This window comes from Pelophylax lessonae (assembly GCF_965119305.1).
Source record: "Pelophylax lessonae genome assembly, chromosome: 13".
Lineage (NCBI taxonomy): Eukaryota > Metazoa > Chordata > Amphibia > Anura > Ranidae > Pelophylax > Pelophylax lessonae.
In genome coordinates, this window is record NC_138780.1 from 200,736,392 (window position 1) to 200,756,336 (window position 19,945).

The 19,945-nt window shown below is 45.7% G+C and overlaps 1 protein-coding gene across 3 annotated transcripts in view; it reads left to right on the top strand.

The window, feature by feature from the left end:
* The window catches only part of CLMN (calmin), a 188,018-nt gene extending 168,288 nt beyond the window's left edge, over positions 1 to 19,730 (top strand). For 2 of the 3 annotated variants that reach the window (XM_082275361.1, XM_082275363.1), the window contains exons 7-13: positions 3,610 to 3,803; positions 4,397 to 4,479; positions 8,362 to 9,606; positions 11,452 to 11,633; positions 13,685 to 13,745; positions 16,296 to 16,357; positions 19,340 to 19,730. In XM_082275361.1, coding sequence (XP_082131487.1) covers positions 3,610 to 3,803; positions 4,397 to 4,479; positions 8,362 to 9,606; positions 11,452 to 11,633; positions 13,685 to 13,745; positions 16,296 to 16,357; positions 19,340 to 19,517 — 2,005 coding nt within the window. In that variant the 3' untranslated portion in view covers positions 19,518 to 19,730. The remainder of the gene's footprint in view (positions 1 to 3,609; positions 3,804 to 4,396; positions 4,480 to 8,361; positions 9,607 to 11,451; positions 11,634 to 13,684; positions 13,746 to 16,295; positions 16,358 to 19,339) is intronic. The other variant, XM_082275362.1, reaches the window with a different exon arrangement.
* The last annotated feature ends 215 nt before the right edge of the window (positions 19,731 to 19,945 follow it).

A 19,945-nucleotide genomic window follows, 5' to 3' on the forward strand; every position in this document is an offset into this window, starting at 1 on the left:
CGCCTCCTGTTATGGGGCGATTAGCTGGGAGATTGAAGGCCGTCTGCTGGAAGGAAATGTGCTTTTTTTTTTTTTTTCTTTTAGTGTTTTAGTTATTTTGTATCTTCCCCCAGAGCAGACATGGAAACAATGTAGCCCTCTAAGTCTGTATAGTCGGAGCACGGGGGGGGCTCCTCCAGTTCCTCCACATCCTTCATCTAAACTATAATGGTTTTAGGACCAATTTATTTAATTTTTTTTTAAATGTTTTTTCAGCTGATTTGTTTTATCCAGTTCAGGTCCGTCCTATAGATGTTTTACTGTATATACTTGATCCAAAACTTTCGGGTAGGGGTCGCATGTGCGTGCTGCCATCGGCTCGCTCCTGCTGTGAGCAGGAGTTGATCGGCGGGTACTACAGGCTCGATTTCAGCCGGCACCCGCCAATCGTGAGGAAAATACAAGGCAGATCTTCTTCCCACATACCCACCCAGGTCTCCGTTCCTTCACTCTATATAAGCCCACAAACTTTGGCTCTCAGTCAGTAGAAGGAGCCAATCAGATGTTCAAAAACATGTCCCGCCTCCTTTACGTCAAATCCGGGCTTCTATTCCACGCTGGTCCCAGTTGCTTCCTGTTGATGTCATTTCCGGGTCCTGCGTTCCACGCTGGCCCCAGGTTGCTTCCTGTTGATGTCATATCCGGGTCCTGCGTTCCACCCTGGCCCTGGTAATTTCCTGTTGATGTAATTTTCGGGTCCTGCGTTCTATGCTGGCCCCGGTTGCTTCCTGTTGACGTCCTATCCGGGTCCTGCATTCCACGCTGGCCCCGGTTGCTTTCTGTTGACGTAATTTCTGGGTCCTGCGTTCCACGCTGGCCCCGGTTGCTTCCTATTGATGTCATTTCCGGGTCCTGCGTTCCACGCTGGCCCCCGGTTGCTTCCTGTTGGCGTCCTATCCGGGTCCTGCATTCCACGCTGGCCCCGGTTGCTTTCTGTTGATGTCATTTCCGGGTCCTGCGTTCCACGCTGGCCCCAGGTTGCTTCCTGTTGATGTCATATCCGGGTCCTGCGTTCCACGCTGGCCCTGGTAATTTCCTGTTGATGTAATTTTCGGGTCCTGCGTTCCATGCTGGCCCCGGTTGCTTCCTGTTGACGTCCTATCCGGGTCCTGCATTCCACGCTGGCCCCGGTTGCTTTCTGTTGATGTAATTTCTGGGTCCTGCGTTCCACGCTGGCCCCGGTTGCTTCCTGTTGATGTCATTTCCGGGTCCTGCGTTCCACGCTGGCCCCCGGTTGCTTCCTGTTGGCGTCCTATCCGGGTCCTGCATTCCACGCTGGCCCCGGTTGCTTTCTGTTGATGTCATTTCCGGGTCCTGCGTTCCACGCTGGCCCACGGTTGCTTCCTGTTGACGTAATTTCTGGGTCCTGCATTCCACGCTGGCCACAGTTGCTTCCTGTTGATGTCCTATCTGAGTCCTGCGTTTCATGCTGGCCCCGGTTGCTTTCTGTTGACGTAATTTCTGTGTCCTGCGTTCCACGCTGGCCCTGGTTCATTCCTGTTGACCTCATATCCCAGTTCTGCGTTTCACGCTGGCCCCGGTTGCTTTCTGTTGGTGTCCTATCCGGGTCCTGCGTTCCACGCTGGTCCTGGTTATTTCCTGTTGATGTAATTTCCACCCCCTGCGTTCTACGCTGGCCCTGGTTGCTTCCTGTTGAAGTTATATCCAGGTCCTGCATTCCACGCTGGCCCCAGTTGACTCCTGTTGATGTCATATCCGGGCCCAGTACATCCATGTACTGCTTGTAAATGACCCTATGAATCATGAATGGGCAACCCATTGACATCCATGCACTGCTCATACATGACCCTATGAATGATGAATGGGCAACCCATAGACATCCATATACTGCTCATACATGACCCCATAAATGATGAATGAGCAAACCATAGACATCTATGTACTGCTCATACATGACCCCATGAATGATGAATGGGCAAACCATAGACATCTATGTACTGCTCATACATGACCCCATGAATGATGAATGAGCAACCCATAGACATCTATGTACTGCTCATACATGACCCCATAAATGATGAATGGGCAAACCATAGACATCTATGTACTGCTCATACATGACCCCATGAATGATGAATGAGCAACCCATAGACATCTATGTACTGCTCATACATGACCCCATGAATGATGAGTGGGCAACCCATAGACTTATATGTACTGCTCATACATGACCCCATCAATGATGAATGGGCAACCCATGGACATCTATGTACTGCTCATACATGACCCCATCAATGATGAATAGGCAACCCATGGACATCTATGTACTGCTCATACATGACCCTATGAATGATGAATGGGCAACCCATGGACATCTATGTACTGCTCATACATGACCCTATGAATGATGAATGGGCAACCCATAGACATCTATGTACTGCTCATACATGACCCCACGAATTATTAATAGGCAACCCATAGACATCTATGTACTGCTCATACATGACCCCATGAATGACGAATGGGCAACCCATTGACATCTATGTACTACTCATACATGACCCCATAAATGATGAATGAGCAAACCATAGACATCTATGTACTGCTCATACATGACCCCATGAATGATGAATGGGCAACCCATAGACATCTATGTACTGCTCATACATGACCCCATGAATGATGCGTGGACAACCCATAGACATCTATGTACTGCTCATACATGACCCCATCAATGTTGACTGGGCAACCCATGGACATCTATGCACTGCTCATACATGACCCTATGAATGATGAATGGGCAACCCATAGACATCTATGCACTGCTCATAAATTGCCAATCAATGATGAATGGGCAACCCATCGACATCCATGTACTACTCATACATGACCCCAAGAATGATAAATAGGCAACCCATAGACATATATGTACTATTCATACATGACCCCATGAATGATAAATGGGCAACCCGTAGACATCTATGTACTACTCATACATGACCCCATGAATGATGAGTGGACAACCCATAGAGCTCTATGTACTGCTCATACATGACCCTATGAATGATGAATGGGCAACCCATAGACATTTATGTACTGCTGATACATGACCCCATCAATGATTAATGGGCAACCCATAGACATCCATGTACAACTCATACATGACCCCAAGAATGATAAATAGGCAACCCATAGACATATATGTACGAATCATACATGACCCCATAAATGATGAATGGGCAAACCATAGACAGCTATACATGACCCCATGAATGATAAATGGGCAACCCGTAGACATCTATATACTGCTCATACATGACCCAATGAATGATGAATGGCAAATCCATAGACATCTATATACTGCTCATACATGACCCAATGAATGATGAATGGCAAACCCATAGACATCTATATACTGCTCATACATGACCCCATCAATGATGAATAGTCAGCTCATAGATATCTATGTAACAAATGAACCCAAGCACAATATAGAATTCAGACAGCTTAGAGGAAGGGGGTGTTGTAGGCACATTCGGTATTATTTTAGTGGTGAATGTGACTCTTAGCATTCCCAAACAATGTCTTCCTCTCTCTCCTTCCTCTCAGGTACGGAGTGGCGGTTCAGGATTTTGCTGGTAGTTGGAGAAGTGGACTCGCCTTCTTGGCCATTATTAAAGCCATAGACTCCAGCCTTGTGGACATCAAGAAAGCCCTGGAGAGATCGCCCAGGGAGAATCTGGAAGATGCATTTACTATCGCACAGCAGAGTCTCAACATCCCACGGCTTTTGGAGCCAGAGGGTAAAGGATGAAAAAATGACATTGGGGTGTAGAGAAATATAGACTAAAAAATAAGTGGACTTCGCATTAGATATACAGTGCACTATGGTTCTCTAACAAACTTCTGAGGGCTTCACAGAACAGCTGTATTTATACTGATATTACATTACACACAGGTGGACTCTATTTACTAATTAGGTGACTTCTGAAGGCAATTGGTTCCCCTAGATTTTAGTTAGGGGTATCAGAGGAAAGGGGGGTGAATACAAATGCACGCCACACTTTTCAGGTATATATTTGTAAAAAATGTTGAAAACCATTTATCATTTACCTTCTACTTCACAATTATGGCCACTTTGTGTCGGTCTATCACATAAAATCCCAATAAAATACATTTACATTTTTGGTTGTAACATGACAAATTGTGGAAAATTTCAAGGGGTGCGAATACTTTTTTAAGGCACTGTATATTGTACAAAGTACATTCAATCACATCAGCAATCGGTAATCATTCTTCACCAATCAGACTTCAGAACTCTCAAAAACTAAAATTTTGTGCAAATCTGCTTTTTTTTTTACCTTTAAGTCTAACTGTGTAATCCTTCTGGTTGTAGATGTGATGGTGAATTCCCCGGATGAACAATCCATAATGACGTACGTCACACAGTTCCTGGAGCATTTTCCAGAACTTGACCCGGTAACTTTTATTTACACCATTGTTTGTTTGTTTTTTGTTTTTTTTTCTGCAATTGGTGGGAGCGCCTGGTGTCCAGAAAAGTTAAAGTCTCGATGTCAGGTTCATAGAACATTTATTGAAAATGTAAACATGTACTGTATATACTCGAGTATAAGCCGAGTTTTTCAGCACATTTTTTTGTGCTGAAAACGTCCCCCTCGGCTTATACTCGAGTCAACAAAAAAAAAGTCCCTGACGTGCTTTACATTTAAAAATGGCGCCGGCCGGCGCCAACATGTCACCGCGCATGCGCCGCCGCCGCTCAGGACAGACCGTACACCCGGGAATAGCCGAACGTATACAAGCTTTCCCGAGCGGCGGCGCCACATGCGCAACGACGCGTCCGCACCGGGCGGCGCCATTTTTTTTAAAATTTAGAACAGGTAAGTGAAACACAGCCGCACTACCTGCCATTATGCGGGGCTGCGGGCATACTACAAGGGATGCAGTGGTGCGGGCATGGTACACCTGTAGCATGCACGCAGCACTGCATCTCCTGTAGTATGCCCGCAGCCCCGCATTCTCTTGTACTATGCCCACAGCACAGCATTGTCCTGTACCATGCCCACAGCATTGTCCTGTACCATGCCCACAGCATTGTCCTGTACCATGCCCACAGCATTGTCCTGTACCATGCCTGCATCCCTGCATTGTCCTGTACCATGCCTGCATCCCTGCATTGTCCTGTACCATGCCCGCAGCCCTGCATTCTCCTGTACCATGCCCGCAGCCCTGCATTCTCCTGTACCATGCCCGCAGCCCTGCATTCTCCTGTACCATGCCCGCAGCCCTGCATTCTCCTGTACCATGCCCGCAGCCCTGCATTCTCCTGTACCATGCCCGCAGCCCTGCATTGTCCTGTACCATGCCCGCAGCCCTGCATTGTCCTGTACCATGCCCGCAGCCCTGCATTCTCCTGTACCATGCCTGCAGCTCTGCATTGTCCTGTACCATGCCTGCAGCCCTGCATTGTCCTGTACCATGCCCGCAGCCCTGCATTGTCCTCTACCATGCCCGCAGCCCTGCATTGTCCTGTATCATGCCCGCAGCCCTGCATTGTCCTGTATCATGCCCGCAGCCCTGCATTGTCCTGTACCATGCCCACAGCATTGTCCTGTACCATGCCCACAGCATTGTCCTGTACCATGCCCGCAGCCCTGCATTGTCCTGTACCATGCCCGCAGCCCTGCATTGTCCTGTACCATGCCCGCAGCCCTGCATTGTCCTGTACCATGCCCGCAGCCCTACATTGTCTTGTATCATGCCTGCAGCCTTGCATTGTCCTGTACCATGCCCGCAGCCTTGCATTGTCCTGTACCATGCCTGCAGCCCTGCATTTTCCTGTACCATGCCTGCATCCCTGCATTGTCCTGTACCATGCCCGCAGCCCTGCATTGTCCTGTACCATGCCCGCAGCCCTGCATTGTCCTGTACCATGGCTGCAGCCCTGCATTTTCCTGTACCATGCCCGCAGCCCTGCATTGTCCTGTACCATGCCCGCAGCCTTGCATTTTCCTGTACCATGCCTGCAGCCCTGCATTCTCACCCTAGGCTTATACTCGAGTCAATAATTTTTCCCATTTTTTTGTGGTAAAATCAGTGACCTCGGTTTATATTCGAGTATATACGGTACATCAAGCCAACCATTTTTCGGGACTCCCCCTTCTTCAGGGTTGTTGCTGCTTGCTAGTGGGTGAGAGGGGTTCCCAAAAATGATTTCTAGCTATCCTCTGCTGCTGGCAAATGGTCAAATAATGTGTGCATCATGATAGTGATGAGATCATGGCTGTGAAGGATATCTAGAATCCCTTTTTGGGAACCCCTCCCACCAACTTGGACGCAGCAACAACCCATTGGCTTGATGTACACTTTCAATAAACGTACTATGTGCAAGATTTGCACTTTCTGGACATTGGGGGCTTCTTCTTGCCCACCCAAATCTTCTTGCTGAAACTACTACAAGGCTGTATCAAAAAGGTAGCAGCCCAAGCCCCCAAGAGGGTCCACCACTACCATCCAACGCTGGACATAACCCACTAGAAGTGATTCCTTCCCCACTGTTTACACAGCCGCCTACCCATAACTAGTGACCGATCTAGTCAGTCCAGCATGGTCTCCTGCCCAAACCAGATATTTTCCAGTTTCTGGATACCAAATTGCAAAGTTTCTCATAGTAAAATAGATTATATTGTGATTTGAAATGTGTTACTTCCAAGCAGTGCTGTATCTTGGCCTAGGCCAACAAGGCCCAGGCCTAGGTCAGCACTTTGCAGGGGGGCAGCAAAAAAGCTGCACCCCACATGGAAAAAAACAGCCTCCTCCTGGCTCCCGCACTAAAAGGGTCCCCACCGGCTTGCACTACACTTTTAGTATAGTGCCAGTCCTATGGGGCAAATCAGTCTGGCACCCCCATAAAGCAGTCACACTGCTACCTGCTGGTACTGATGGGCACTAGTAGGCTTCACTGATGGCCACTGATGAGGTGGCACTGATAAGCTGCACTGATGGGCACTGAAAGGCTGCACTGGTGGCCACTGTTTGGGCTGTACTGATGAGGCTGCACTGATGGGCACTGATAGACTGCTTGTGGTCTGTGGTTTACAGATGACAGGGCGGGTCATAAACAGGAAGGGGTGTGGCCTTTACAGGAAGAGGTGGGGCATATTTAAATTAGGGGCTGACAAGTTTAGTCAGGCCAAGGGCAGCACAAAACCTAAATACACCACTGCTTCCAAGTATGGACTTAAAAGTTCCCTTGCAGATTTCATGTCAATGAAGAAATTGGTGCTTAACCACTTTACCACCGGAGGATTTTTCTGTCTTACGTCCAGGCCACTTTTTGCGATTCGGCACTGTGCGACTTTAACTGACAATTGCGCGGTCATGCAACGCCGTACCCAAACGAAATTTACGTCCTTTTTTTCCCACAAACAGAGCTTTCTTTTGGTGGTATTTGATCACCTGTGCGATTTTTACTTTTTGCGCTATAAACAAAAAAAGAGCGAAAATTTTGAAAAAATAACAATATTTTTAACATTTTTTTTTATATGAAATTCCCCCCAAAAAAATGTAAAAATCAAAATTTTTTCATCATTTTTGGCCAATTTTTTTACCTGCTACATATTTTTGGTTAAAAAAATCGCAATATGCGTATTTTGATTGGTTTGCGCAAAAGTTATTGTGTTTACTAACTAAGGGAAAGATTTCTGTCATTTTTGGTGTTTTTTTTTTTAACCAGTAATGGCGGCGAGCTGCGATTTTTTTTTTTTTTTGCGGGACTGTGACATTGCGGCGGACAGATCGGACCCTTGACTGACATTTCTGACACTTTTGGGGGTACCAGTGACATTACTACAGTAATCAGTGCTATATATATGCACTGTTACTGTAAAAATGACACTGGCAGGGAAGGGGTTAATTTTATTGGAGAGGGAGGGGTTAATGTATGCCTGGTGTTTACTGACATGTGTGGGGGGAGGTGACTGAGTGACACAGGGACAGATCGCAGGTTCAGCTATGCTGAATCCTGCAATCTGACCCTGCCTGTCACTTAGGAGATCCGCCCGCTTTGTTTACACAAGCGGGCGGATCTCCAGACTCGATTCCCCGACAATCGGGGAAGAGCGGCGGTGATCACCGCCACTCCCCCCCTGGCCCGACTCCCACTGTGACTGAAAACAACGGGAGCGAGCCTCCCCCACATGGGGAGGAGTCCAGCGACGTAGGTCTACGTCGCTGGACGATAACGAGCCACATTGCCGCAGTAGCAGCAATGTGAGCGGTCGTTATGTGGTTAAATGTGGTTAAAATGCTAATTTCTTACAATTTTCCTTTACTCTGTAGGATGATTTCACAGATCACACGGAAGATGGTCCGGTGGAAATGACGTACGTGCGATACAAAGATGGACCAAAGGAAGAAGAAGGCAAGATTATTACTTTACCCAAAAACGAGGAGAATGAGTTTACGGTGGAACTTCAGACAAGGCCTCTTACTCCTCCGGAGACGCATGTCTACACAGAAGTTAATGTAGCCGATGACAGACGGCCGAGTTCCATGAACAGTTTTAGAAAACCACATCAGCTCCTAGCAGATGCTAATCAGGGCTCAGTACCCAAGATGGTTGGGTTTAAGTTTGACAAGCTTTCGCGTCAGCCTGAAATATCTTCATTGAATTCTAATGTCTCAGGGGAAATCTCTGCTAATGGGCTAAATAAAACCATTAACACTGAAAGTCAAGTGGAACCAGTTTTACTTTCTAATGGACAAGGAGACCTTCACCACAATTTAGTAGATGAAACGTCACCCAAACCAACTTCAGGTGGACCCAATTATCAGGAGCCAAAGTATATATTCAGTGATAACTACAACAAATATTGTGACTCTTCTTCCTCATTTTCTTCAATTTCTGAAACTAATGACCTCTTTTACCACTCTGAGGACTCTCAAGATTCCATAAAGCCATCACCTATGTCAGATGATAGTGGATTAGTGACACCGCATGACCAAAATGAAGAAGATGACCCCTTCAAGTATGTCCTACATAAGCCCAAAGACAAATTAGAAGATGACATTTCCAAACAGATGACTGTCTTCCAAGCGTACAAGTCAAGCACAGAAGATAAGCTTAATCCAATAAATCATGATTCTGTTGAAGACCAACTTCAAGAAGGAAACGACCCTGTGGATGATAAGAGTGCTGCTAAAGTTTCCATAATCCCTCATGACTTATTTTATTATCCCCATTATAGCGTTCCCATTTCAGATGTCTTGCAAGCCTTTGCCGACACCTGTCCAGATGGTATCGTTGGGGCCAGTACAGAGTTTGATGATTCATCTGAGGACAGCGAATCGTTCAGTTTTGAAGACGACTTTGATGGAGAGAAGATTGAAAAAGTGACTTCGGAACCAGAATCCGAAGAATGGGGGCTAGGGTTGAAGGACTATGTGCAAGACGTGAGATACACAAAAACTGGTTCACCAGCTCAGTCAGTGGGATCCATATTGAACGGATCAATGTCTCAAGCGACCCATGACCTACAGCCCAAAAATTCCACTTTTCTCTCTGACCATCATAAAACTTCTCAGGTAATATTTGTAGAGGTAGACCAATGTCGTAGTAAAATACTACAAAGAAAGAGAACCGCAGCCCCCCCCCCCCCCCCCCGTGATCCTAGTTATTGTGTGTGTGGCAGCCTCAGCCAAAACCCAAAACTGCTCTGCAGACCATGCTGGCTGACGCATTTTGCCCCACCCACCAGGGCTTAGTCATAAAGGGCTCTCATAGAGGTCGGGCGAAATGCATCAGAGGGTGTGATCTGTGGAGCAACATTGGCTGAGCCTTCCACACATACACATTAAAGCGGAGTTCCAACCATTTATTCAACTTCCTTGAAACACAATGCCCACCTGTAGAACAGTCTGTTGCTAGGACTCCTGGGATGTCTGCATCATCTATTCCAGGTTTCTTGAACCGCACTTGAATTCTAAGAATCTTATCTCAGCACATCCTGGCAGATGTCCCCTAGGCTGACCAGGCGGTGTTGAAATTCCACAGCCAAATTGTTAATTTTAGATGGACCAATATATCTAACAAATCCACACCCAATTTATAAATGCAGATAGGAACATGACACATTAACAAAAAGTATATATTTGAATGCCAAATAAAATACTGAACGAAACGAGACCATGCATGATCCCCCTATCGCACATGGAATAGAAAAGAGAGATAATATATTCCCTGTATGATAATTAATTAATTAAACCTTATTTTGAAAAGTGTTAATCTTGCCTCTAAGCTCTTAACGCAAGCTAACCCAAGAACCTGTCTCCTGAAGAGCGCTACTGTATAGAATAAAGCCTCTGAACATTCCTGTCTGCGGTGGCAGTGCGTCTTACAGACGATTATTCTAAAGTCATAATTGGTATTTCTAAAATTACGAGCGTCCGCTGGGCTCAAACGAAGCGATGGTGGCAGAGAAAGGGTTAATTGTTTAATTAGCCCGGTGACAATCGCTCTCAGTCTGCTGGCATCTAGATTGTGGTGTGCGGCTGAGAGTGGCATTGTTACGCAAGTGACGGCAGGGTGTGAGATTGCCTGGTCCTTGGTGACGGGGTGGATGGGAAGGCCAGGGGTCTGATACCCGCCACCGTCACAATGATAACTCCAATCTCTTTACAATTTTTCTCTGAGAAACTCCTTTTTGATATTGCTCCACTCTTTTTCGCTGTAGCATTGGGGTAATTGGTGATCCTCTGCCCATCCTGACTTCTGAGAGACACTGCCACTCTGAGAGGCTCTTTTTATACCCAATCATGTTGCCAGTTGACCTAAAAAATTGCAAATTGGTCCTCCAGCTCTTCCATATATATACATTTAATTTTTCCGGCCTCTTATTGCTACCTGTCCCAACTTTTTTGGAATGTGTAGCTCTCTTGAAATCCAAAATGTGCCAATATTTGGCATGACATTTCAAAATGTCTCACTTTCAACATTTGATATGTTATCTATATTATATTGTGAATAACATATAAGTTTTTATGAGATTTGTAAATTAGTCCATTCCTTTTTTACTCACAATTTGTACAGTGTCCCAACTTTTTTTGGAATTGGGTTTGTGTATATATATATATATATATTCAAAGCTAAAATGTAAAAATCATGTAATCTTTGTGAATTTTAAATTGGACCGGACCGGTCATTAGACAGGCCAGTACTGGGCTTTCCTACCTTGAAAAGGTGTCATGGGAAATACATATTTTTTGCTAATAATAAATATTGTATAACATTTTTTACAGACTTCCCAAAAAATTGAATAAAATTGACCAAAGCCCATTATAATTTGCCTGTAAACCCATTAGCTCAGGATTGGTCTTTAAAAGTAATTGATTTTGAATCTCGTGAAGATAACATGGCTTTACTAATCTCAGGTTATGGAGCACACTGAAGATTCTGATGATGATGATGATGACCAGGATGAAGGTCCAACAAGCAGAGGGAGAATCTTTGGTAGGAAGTCAGATTTGGAGGAAGATTTCTATCTCATTGAGGATCGGGCAGCCAGACTTGCTGCAGAAGTAGGGGCCAGTCTTCAGGATCCGTGGCAGTCGAGGTAATGTTCGTGGACAAGCGAAATGGACAAATTACTTTACAGTTAAAATGGAATGCAGGACATCAGAATGGAGAAAACGTTAAGAAACCCCCAAGTGTGCGCTTTTATATCTTTTACTTTACAAAATATCACAAAATGATTTTCTAAAATAAGGCCACAGAATCCCACGGACTTGTTTCAAAGCTTCTTGCTTCAAAAGTTGCAGCCTAGGATGGGGGAATCGCTGCAGAGGTGCACATTGGTAACGCCACATAAGTCTTAGGGCTGCGAAAAAAACTGGAAATGTAAAAAAAAAAAAATAACACAATAAGTAATTAAGCAGCACTGGTGGGCACTGATAGGCTGCGCTGATGGGCTGCACTGATAGGCTGCACTGATGGGCACATCAAAGAAAGGAAAAAGGAGGCGCAAACACCTAGTGCATTACCCGTGGTCACCATAAAAAATGTTATAATAAAATGCCAAAAACATACTCACAGACAAGAAGAATAAGATAGCTCTGATGAAGGGAGCTTGACTCCCGAAACGCGTTAGCGGTCCTATCTACAGGGACATGTTCCATTCCATGTGTGGTGAATTCTTGCAATGCGATTTTATTATTGTCTGTGAGTATGTTTTTGGCATTTTATTAAAACATTTTTTTATGGTGACCACGGGTAATGTACTAGGTGTTTGCGCCTCCTTTTTCTTTTCTTTTATGTGCCCATGTTGGAGTTCCTTCCCTGAGGAGAGCAGCACACCGGTCATTCCCTTTGGAGTGAGCGCTTGGCTGAATTGTTTGCACTAATGGGCACTGATTAGGCTGCATTGATGGGCACTGATGAGGCTGCATTGATGGGCACTGATGAGGCTTCATTAATGGGCACTGATGAGCCTGCACTAATGGGCACTGATAGGCTGCACTGTCGGGCACTGATGAGGCTGCACTGATAGGCACTGATGAGGCTGCACTGATGGGTACTTATGGGCAACACTGAAGGGCACTGATAGGTAGCACTAACGGGCACTGATAGGTGGAACTTATGGGTACTGATAGCCAGCACTGAAGGGCACTGATAGGTGGCACTAATGGGTACTGATAGGCAGCACTGATGGGCACTTATGAGGCTGCATTGATGGACACTGATAGGCTGCACTGTCGGGCACTGATGAGGTTGCACTGATAGGCGGCACTGATGGGAGACACTGATGGGTACTGATGGGCAACACTGAAGGGCACTGATAGGTACCACTAATGGGCACTGATAGGTGGCACTTATGGGTACTGATAGCCAGCACTGAAGGGCACTAATGGGTACTGATAGGCAGCCCTGATGGGCATTGATAGGCAGCACTGATGGGCAGTGATTGACGCTGATAGGCAGCACTGATGGGCACTATTGGGGCTGCACTGATGATGGTTATCAGTGTAGATGTCCCCTTTCACACTTGCCGGGTACTGGCTCTCCTCTCCTCATGTTGTGACAGAGTGAGGAAAGGAATGCCAATAACCGGCAAATGTGTTTACATCCTGATCCGCTGTGATTGGCCCTTTACCCCGATCTGTGATCAGCTGGTGCAATCTATGTCCGTGTAATGTACAGTAATGATGGTCATCTCCATCTAGCAGCCAACATGCACACTGCTTAGTTCAATGTTATCCCACTAGAGCATGCGCACATTAGAAATCTCCAGAAAAACCTGCTAGGGGGGCCCCAAAGTTGTGACTGCCTAGGGGCCTCTGCAGAGTTTAATCCGGCACTGGCTGACAGGCAGAAGGATTTCAAGAAGGAACAACCCCATGATATCAGCTTTCCAGATTGGCTTCTAGAGCTGCCAATAAGATAACACATACTGTACATGATGAATTTGGCTACAGTAATATTTTGTTGAATTGAATAATTCATGTTTGATTATAGAAAAAGTGTCAATACCCCGCAGTAGTGAAAATACAACATATACTAGGCTTTGGGCTTTGGTGACCCAAGGCATCCATGTCTACAGAAGTCAATCATGGGACAGATATACCGGTGTTGAGCAATGTCCATTTTACACATTTTCACTTTTCGCAGGGAGATTTGGAATGACACGCACACCCGCAACAGAAAAGAGCACGAGCTCCACAAACCTTTGGTAAGTCACTTTCGTTTTTTTATTTAAATACAAAAAACTCATCCAAAGCCTTTCTTCCTCTTATGTCCACTTATCTATAAATATATTGGCAAAGCCCAGATTGATGAAAAGGGCTACAAAATACACAGGCAGCCCACATCCACTTCCCTTAATAAAAATGCAGTCGTTGATCGAGAACATTTTTTTAACATTCAAAATCGATCTAACAATTAATTCTGTCAAACTGGGACAGCCAGACATAGATCGAAATTTTAATAACATAATATATATAAGTTGAGCTATTGACCTCATGTGAGGAGGTCAATGGCGCTTTTGGCCTAATACCCAGCCAGGGCCTTTGTGTAGTCCAGGGTCCCTCTAATAGCTCCACACACCGATATCTCACCACCACCACCAAAGGCTGAAATGCTCGCTTACCAGCTCTTTATTGACCTCGTGTTAGGAGGTCAATGGCGCTTTTGGCCTAATACCCAGCCGGGGCATTTGTGTAGTCTTGGGTCCCTCTCATAGCTCCACACACCGATATCTCACCACCACCACCAAAGGCTGAACTGCTCGCTTACCAGCTCTTTATTGACTTCGTGTTAGGAGGTCAATGGCGCTCTTGGCCTAATACCCAGCCGGGGCCTTTGTGTAGTCCAGGGTCCCTCTCATGGCTCCACACACCGATATCTCACCACCACCACCAAAGGCTGAAATGCTTGCTTACCAGCTCTTTAGTGACCTCGTGTTAGGAGGTCAATGGCGCTTTTGGCCTAATACTCAGCCGGGGCATTTGTGTAGTCCAGGGTCCCTCTCATAGCTCCACACACCGATATCTCACCACCACCACCAAAGGCTGAAATGCTTGCTTACCAGCTCTTTAGTGACCTCGTGTTAGGAGGTCAATGGCGCTTTTGGCCTAATACTCAGCCGGGGCCTTTGTGTAGTCCAGGGTCCCTCTCATAGCTCCACACACCGATATCTCACCACCACCACCAAAGGCTGAAATGCTCGCTTACCAGCTCTTTATTGACCTCATGTTAGGAGGTCAATGGCGCTTTTGGCCTAATACCCAGCCGGGGCATTTGTGTAGTCTTGGGTCCCTCTCATAGCTCCACACACCGATATCTCACCACCACCACCAAAGGCTGAAATGCTTGCTTACCAGCTCTTTAGTGACCTCGTGTTAGGAGGTCAATGGCGCTTTTGGCCTAATACTCAGCCGGGGCCTTTGTGTAGTCCAGGGTCCCTCTCATAGCTCCACACACCGATATCTCACCACCACCACCAAAGGCTGAAATGCTCGCTTACCAGCTCTTTATTGACCTCATGTTAGGAGGTCAATGGCGCTTTTGGCCTAATACCCAGCCGGGGCATTTGTGTAGTCTTGGGTCCCTCTCATAGCTCCACACACCAATATCTCACCACCACCACCAAAAACTGAACTGCTCGCTTACCAGCTCTTTATTGACTTCGTGTTAGGAGGTCAATGGCGCTCTTGGCCTAATACCCAGCCGGGGCCTTTGTGTAGTCCAGGGTCCCTCTCATAGCTCTACACACCGATATCTCACCACCACCACCAAAGGCTGAAATGCTTGCTTACCAGCTCTTTAGTGACCTCGTGTTAGGAGGTCAATGGCGCTTTTGGCCTAATACTCAGCCGGGGCCTTTGTGTAGTCCAGGGTCCCTCTCATAGCTCCACACACCGATATCTCACCACCACCACCAAAGGCTGAAATGCTCGCTTACCAGCTCTTTAGTGACCTCGTGTTAGGAGGTCAATGGCGCTTTTGGCCTAATACTCAGCCAGGGCCTTTGTGTAGTCCAGGGTCCCTCTCATAGCTCCACACACCGATATCTCACCACCACCACCAAAGGCTGAAATGCTCGCTTACCAGCTCTTTATTGACCTTGTGTTAGGAGGTCAATGGCGCTTTTGGCCTAATACCCAGCCGGGGCCTTTGTGTAGTCTAGGGTCCCTCTCATAGCTCCACACACCGATATCTCACCACCACCACCAAAGGCTGAAATGCTCGCTTACCAGCTCTTATTGACCTCGTGTTAGGAGGTCAATGGCGCTTTTGGCCAACATGTAAAACACAGCCCGTCCATCCTGGGATCGCACAATTGCAGTGATGTCAGCACGTCGCTCCACCCTACGTGTTTCGTCATACGTTGGCGTCTTCCGGGGCACGGAATTCGGACACTCCCACAGAACCGGTGCAATTTTAATCCATTTATGGCCAGCTTAAGTTCAGTCAAAAAAAATCAGCACAAGGGACATTACTTAGTAACAATGCATTGTATCCCTTGTGCCGCTGGCTCCTGCATTCATTGAAATATCCTTCTCCCTCAACCCCCGTCACTGTAATCTTCCCGGTAAAAAAAAAAATGCAATGGTGGGGAAAATTCAATACTGAGCCCTGACAGAGGGAGGAAAAAAGGTTTTGGCTTCAGCTATTAACCAGATTCAATGTTGGGAACTCTGCTCATCTCTTGTCATTTTTAATCTAATTGTAACTTTTTATTCTTTTAAAGAATAACAATATTTTATTGATTATTTGGCAGAATCTGATAACTTTGAGAGAGGAACACACAGAGGGTGATAAAGACCAAAATTCTGTACTAAGGTGAGTTCCATTCTTCAAAGGTGATGGGTAAACATGGAGCTTAAAGTGATACTAAAGGATATCCTTAAAGTGATTGTAAACCTCAGACATGAAATATGAACAAAGCATATCCCCTCTATAGTGTGTACTTGTCTCAGTCCAGAGCACTAAGTGTCAGTTCTGTCTGCTACCTCCTTCCTCTGCTATCTGCCTGAGTCACTTCTGACAGATTATTTTTGACACCAAGAGATAAAAGGTGACAGGGGAGGGATCTCCAGCACACAGCCTGTAAATGATGGCTTTAGCTCTGTTCCTGTGTGCTGTGTGAAGGGGGTTTGTCTCTTCCCTCTAATAATCTCTCACTGAGCTCTGCAGAGTATTATTTCAGCTCTCAGGCCCCCTGCTTTCTGAAAGCTAAGTAATGTTTCTTCTGAAGGGAAACTATTATAAAGTATAGCTGGATTGTAGTACCACCTGACACCAGGCACCCAATTGTCCATCATATTGTGGAGGCTACTTGGCAATTCTATCATATCATGAGACAAAATAACAATCTGGAAAAATTGGAGGGGAAGCTTTTATAAAGTCTAGTTGGGGTGTGGTACCACCTACTCAACAACTTGTATGTTCCCTCCTTCAATAGCGTTGTCCAAACTTTTATAAAGTTCAGCCGGGTCATAGTACCATATAGTCAACAACGTGTATGCCCCCTCTTTGAATAGTATTGTCCAAGGCACCAGTTGTATCCTAAATCTGAAGAGACCCAAGACCAGACCCCCAGTGGTCCTCCAGAAGTAGGAGGCTACTTTGCAATGTCACCACATCATGGGACACTTTCAATAACTATCAGGAGAGCTACCCAGGAAGCTTTTATGAGGTCCTAGCTGGGGTGTAGTACCATTTTCTCAATACCTTGCATGCTCCTTCTATGAAAAAAACGTTGACCAAGCCATCAATTTTTTTTGATGCTTCTGAAGAGATCCAACACCAGACCCTCAATTGTTCCCCAGAAATGGAGGCTACTTTGCAATGCCACTACATCATGGGACACTTTAAATATCAATCTGGAGAACTGGATGGGAAGCTTTTATAAAGTCTAGCAGGAGTGTAGTACCACTTTCCCAAAAACTTGCATGCTCCCTCTTTGAATAACATTGTCCAAGCCATCAGTTATAGCCTACATCTGAACAGATCCAACACCACACCCTCAAATGTCTTTCAAAAGGAGGATTCTACTTGACAATACTACGATATGGGACTCTTTCAATAACAATCTGGAGAACCAGAAGGGACTTTTTATAATGTCTAGATGGGGTGTAGTACATCTTTCTCAATAACTTGCATGCTCCCTCAATAGACCCCCAATTGTCCTCCAGAAGGAGGAGGCTACTTGGCAATTCCACCATATCAGGGGACACTTTCAATAACAATCTGGTGAACTGGATGGGAAAATCAGCTGGGGTGTAGTACCACTTTCCCAATAACTTGCATGCTCCCTCTTTGAATAACATTGACCAAGCCATCAGATGTATCCCACATCTGAAGTGATCCAACGCCAGACCCTCAATTGTCCACCAGAAGGAGAAGACTGTAACGGAAACTCGACCCACACTGTGTCTGTGGGCTTCCATTATTATATGGCTTCCTTTAGTCTTGAACATAGATATTAAATATTCCAGCCGCCCCCATACAAAGCTAGCCGACAGCTTAGCTTGTACTGGAACCTTCTCCTCTTCTGGTATTCGGACCTTGGATCCCAGTGGAGGTGTGGATGTCCCAGACTGCAGGAAGCATCCCACTGCTTGCCACCAATGTAATGGAACCGTGACCCACACTGTGGTCTTCCGTCAGTATGCGGCATCCTTCAGTCTTGAACATAGATATATGAAATATTCCAGCAGCCCCCATACAAGACAAAGACTACTTGGCAATTTTACCATATCAGGGGACACTTTCAATAACAATCTGGCAAACTGGAAGGGAAGCTTTTATAAATACTCTCTGGGTTGAAGTACCACTTTCTCAATAACTTGCATGCTCCCACTTTGAATAACATTGCCCAAGCCATCAGTTGTATCCTACATATGAAGTAATCTAACACCAGACCCCCAATAGTCCTTCAGATGTAGGAGGCTACTTTGCAATGCCACCACATCATGGGACACTTTCAATAACAGTCATTGGATCTCGAAGGTAAGCTTTTATAAAGTCTAGCTGGGGTGTAGTACCACATTCTCAATAACTTGCATGCTCCCTCTTTGAATAAAGTTCACCAAGCCATCAGTTGTATCCTACATCTGAAGTGATCCAACACCAGACCCTCAATAGTGCTCCAGAAGGAAGGAAGAGGCTACTTGGCCATTCCACCATATCAGGGGACACTTTTAATAACAAACTGGTTAACTGAATGGGAAGATGTTATAAGATCTAGCTGGGGTGTAGTACAACGTTCTCAGTAACTTGAATGCTCCCTCTTTGAATAACGCTGACCAAGTCATCAGATGAATCCCACATCTGAAGCGATCCAACGCCAGACCCTCAATTGTCCTCCAGAAGGAGGAGGCTACTTGGCAATTCTGCCATATTAGGGGACACTTTAAAAAACAATCTGGCTAACTAGTAGAAGGGAAGCTTTTTTAAGGTCTAGCTGGGGTGTAGTACCACATTCTCAATATCTTCCTTGCTCCCTCTTTGAATATGGTTGACCACGCCATCAGTTGTGTCCTACATTTGAAGCAATCCAACACCAGACCCCCAATTGTTCTCCAGAAGTAAGACGCTACTTGGTAATTCCACCATATCAGGGGACACTTCCAATAACAATCTGGTGGACTGGAAGGGAAGCTTTTATTAAGTTTAGCTGGGGTGTAGTATCACCTACTGAAGAACTTGTATGCTCCCTTTTGAGTCTTGCCATCTCTAACATTTTTGAACTAGTAGCTAGTAATTTATCCAAGTTTGTATATGATCTTTTTTTAATGCTACTTTTCTCCTCCTTTGCAGCAAAAATGAGTATGGCGACACGCAAAGTAGGTCCCAGAGATCTGGAACGTTCATGTCTGATCATGATCTGAGAAAGCTGTATCCCATTGGGATCCTGCTGTGGTTTATTTGCTACTGCATCTTCATCTTCCCAGAGCTGGATATGGACAAAGTCGAATTCTTAGTGAAGGACAATTAAGCGCTGGCCCACAACTTCAAATCGTTGATCAATTTTCTATCGCCATGTCTCCTACAGCAATAATTGAACCTTTCTAGCGCCCTGATAGCAGCGCATAATGAATTAGACACAATGAGCAAAATAATGTCATTTTGTGCCTTTGTGAGAACTAGCGTGCTACTGCCATTCCGTAAACCTTCCTTTGCTGTTGTTTTTACGTAGCAGCTGCTGGAAGGCTTAGAGCCGGTTCACACTACTCCGACTTGGGACGCAACTTGTGTGCCCTTAAGTTGCCCGAATTCTCTTGTCATTACAAATTCAATGTAAATGAATGAGAGCCGTCTTAATATGCACTACTGAAGTCACTCCGAGTTCAGAAAAGGTTCCTGTACTACTTCAAGGCGACCTCTATCCGACTTGTGCACATAGACTTCAATGGGAGTTGCCTC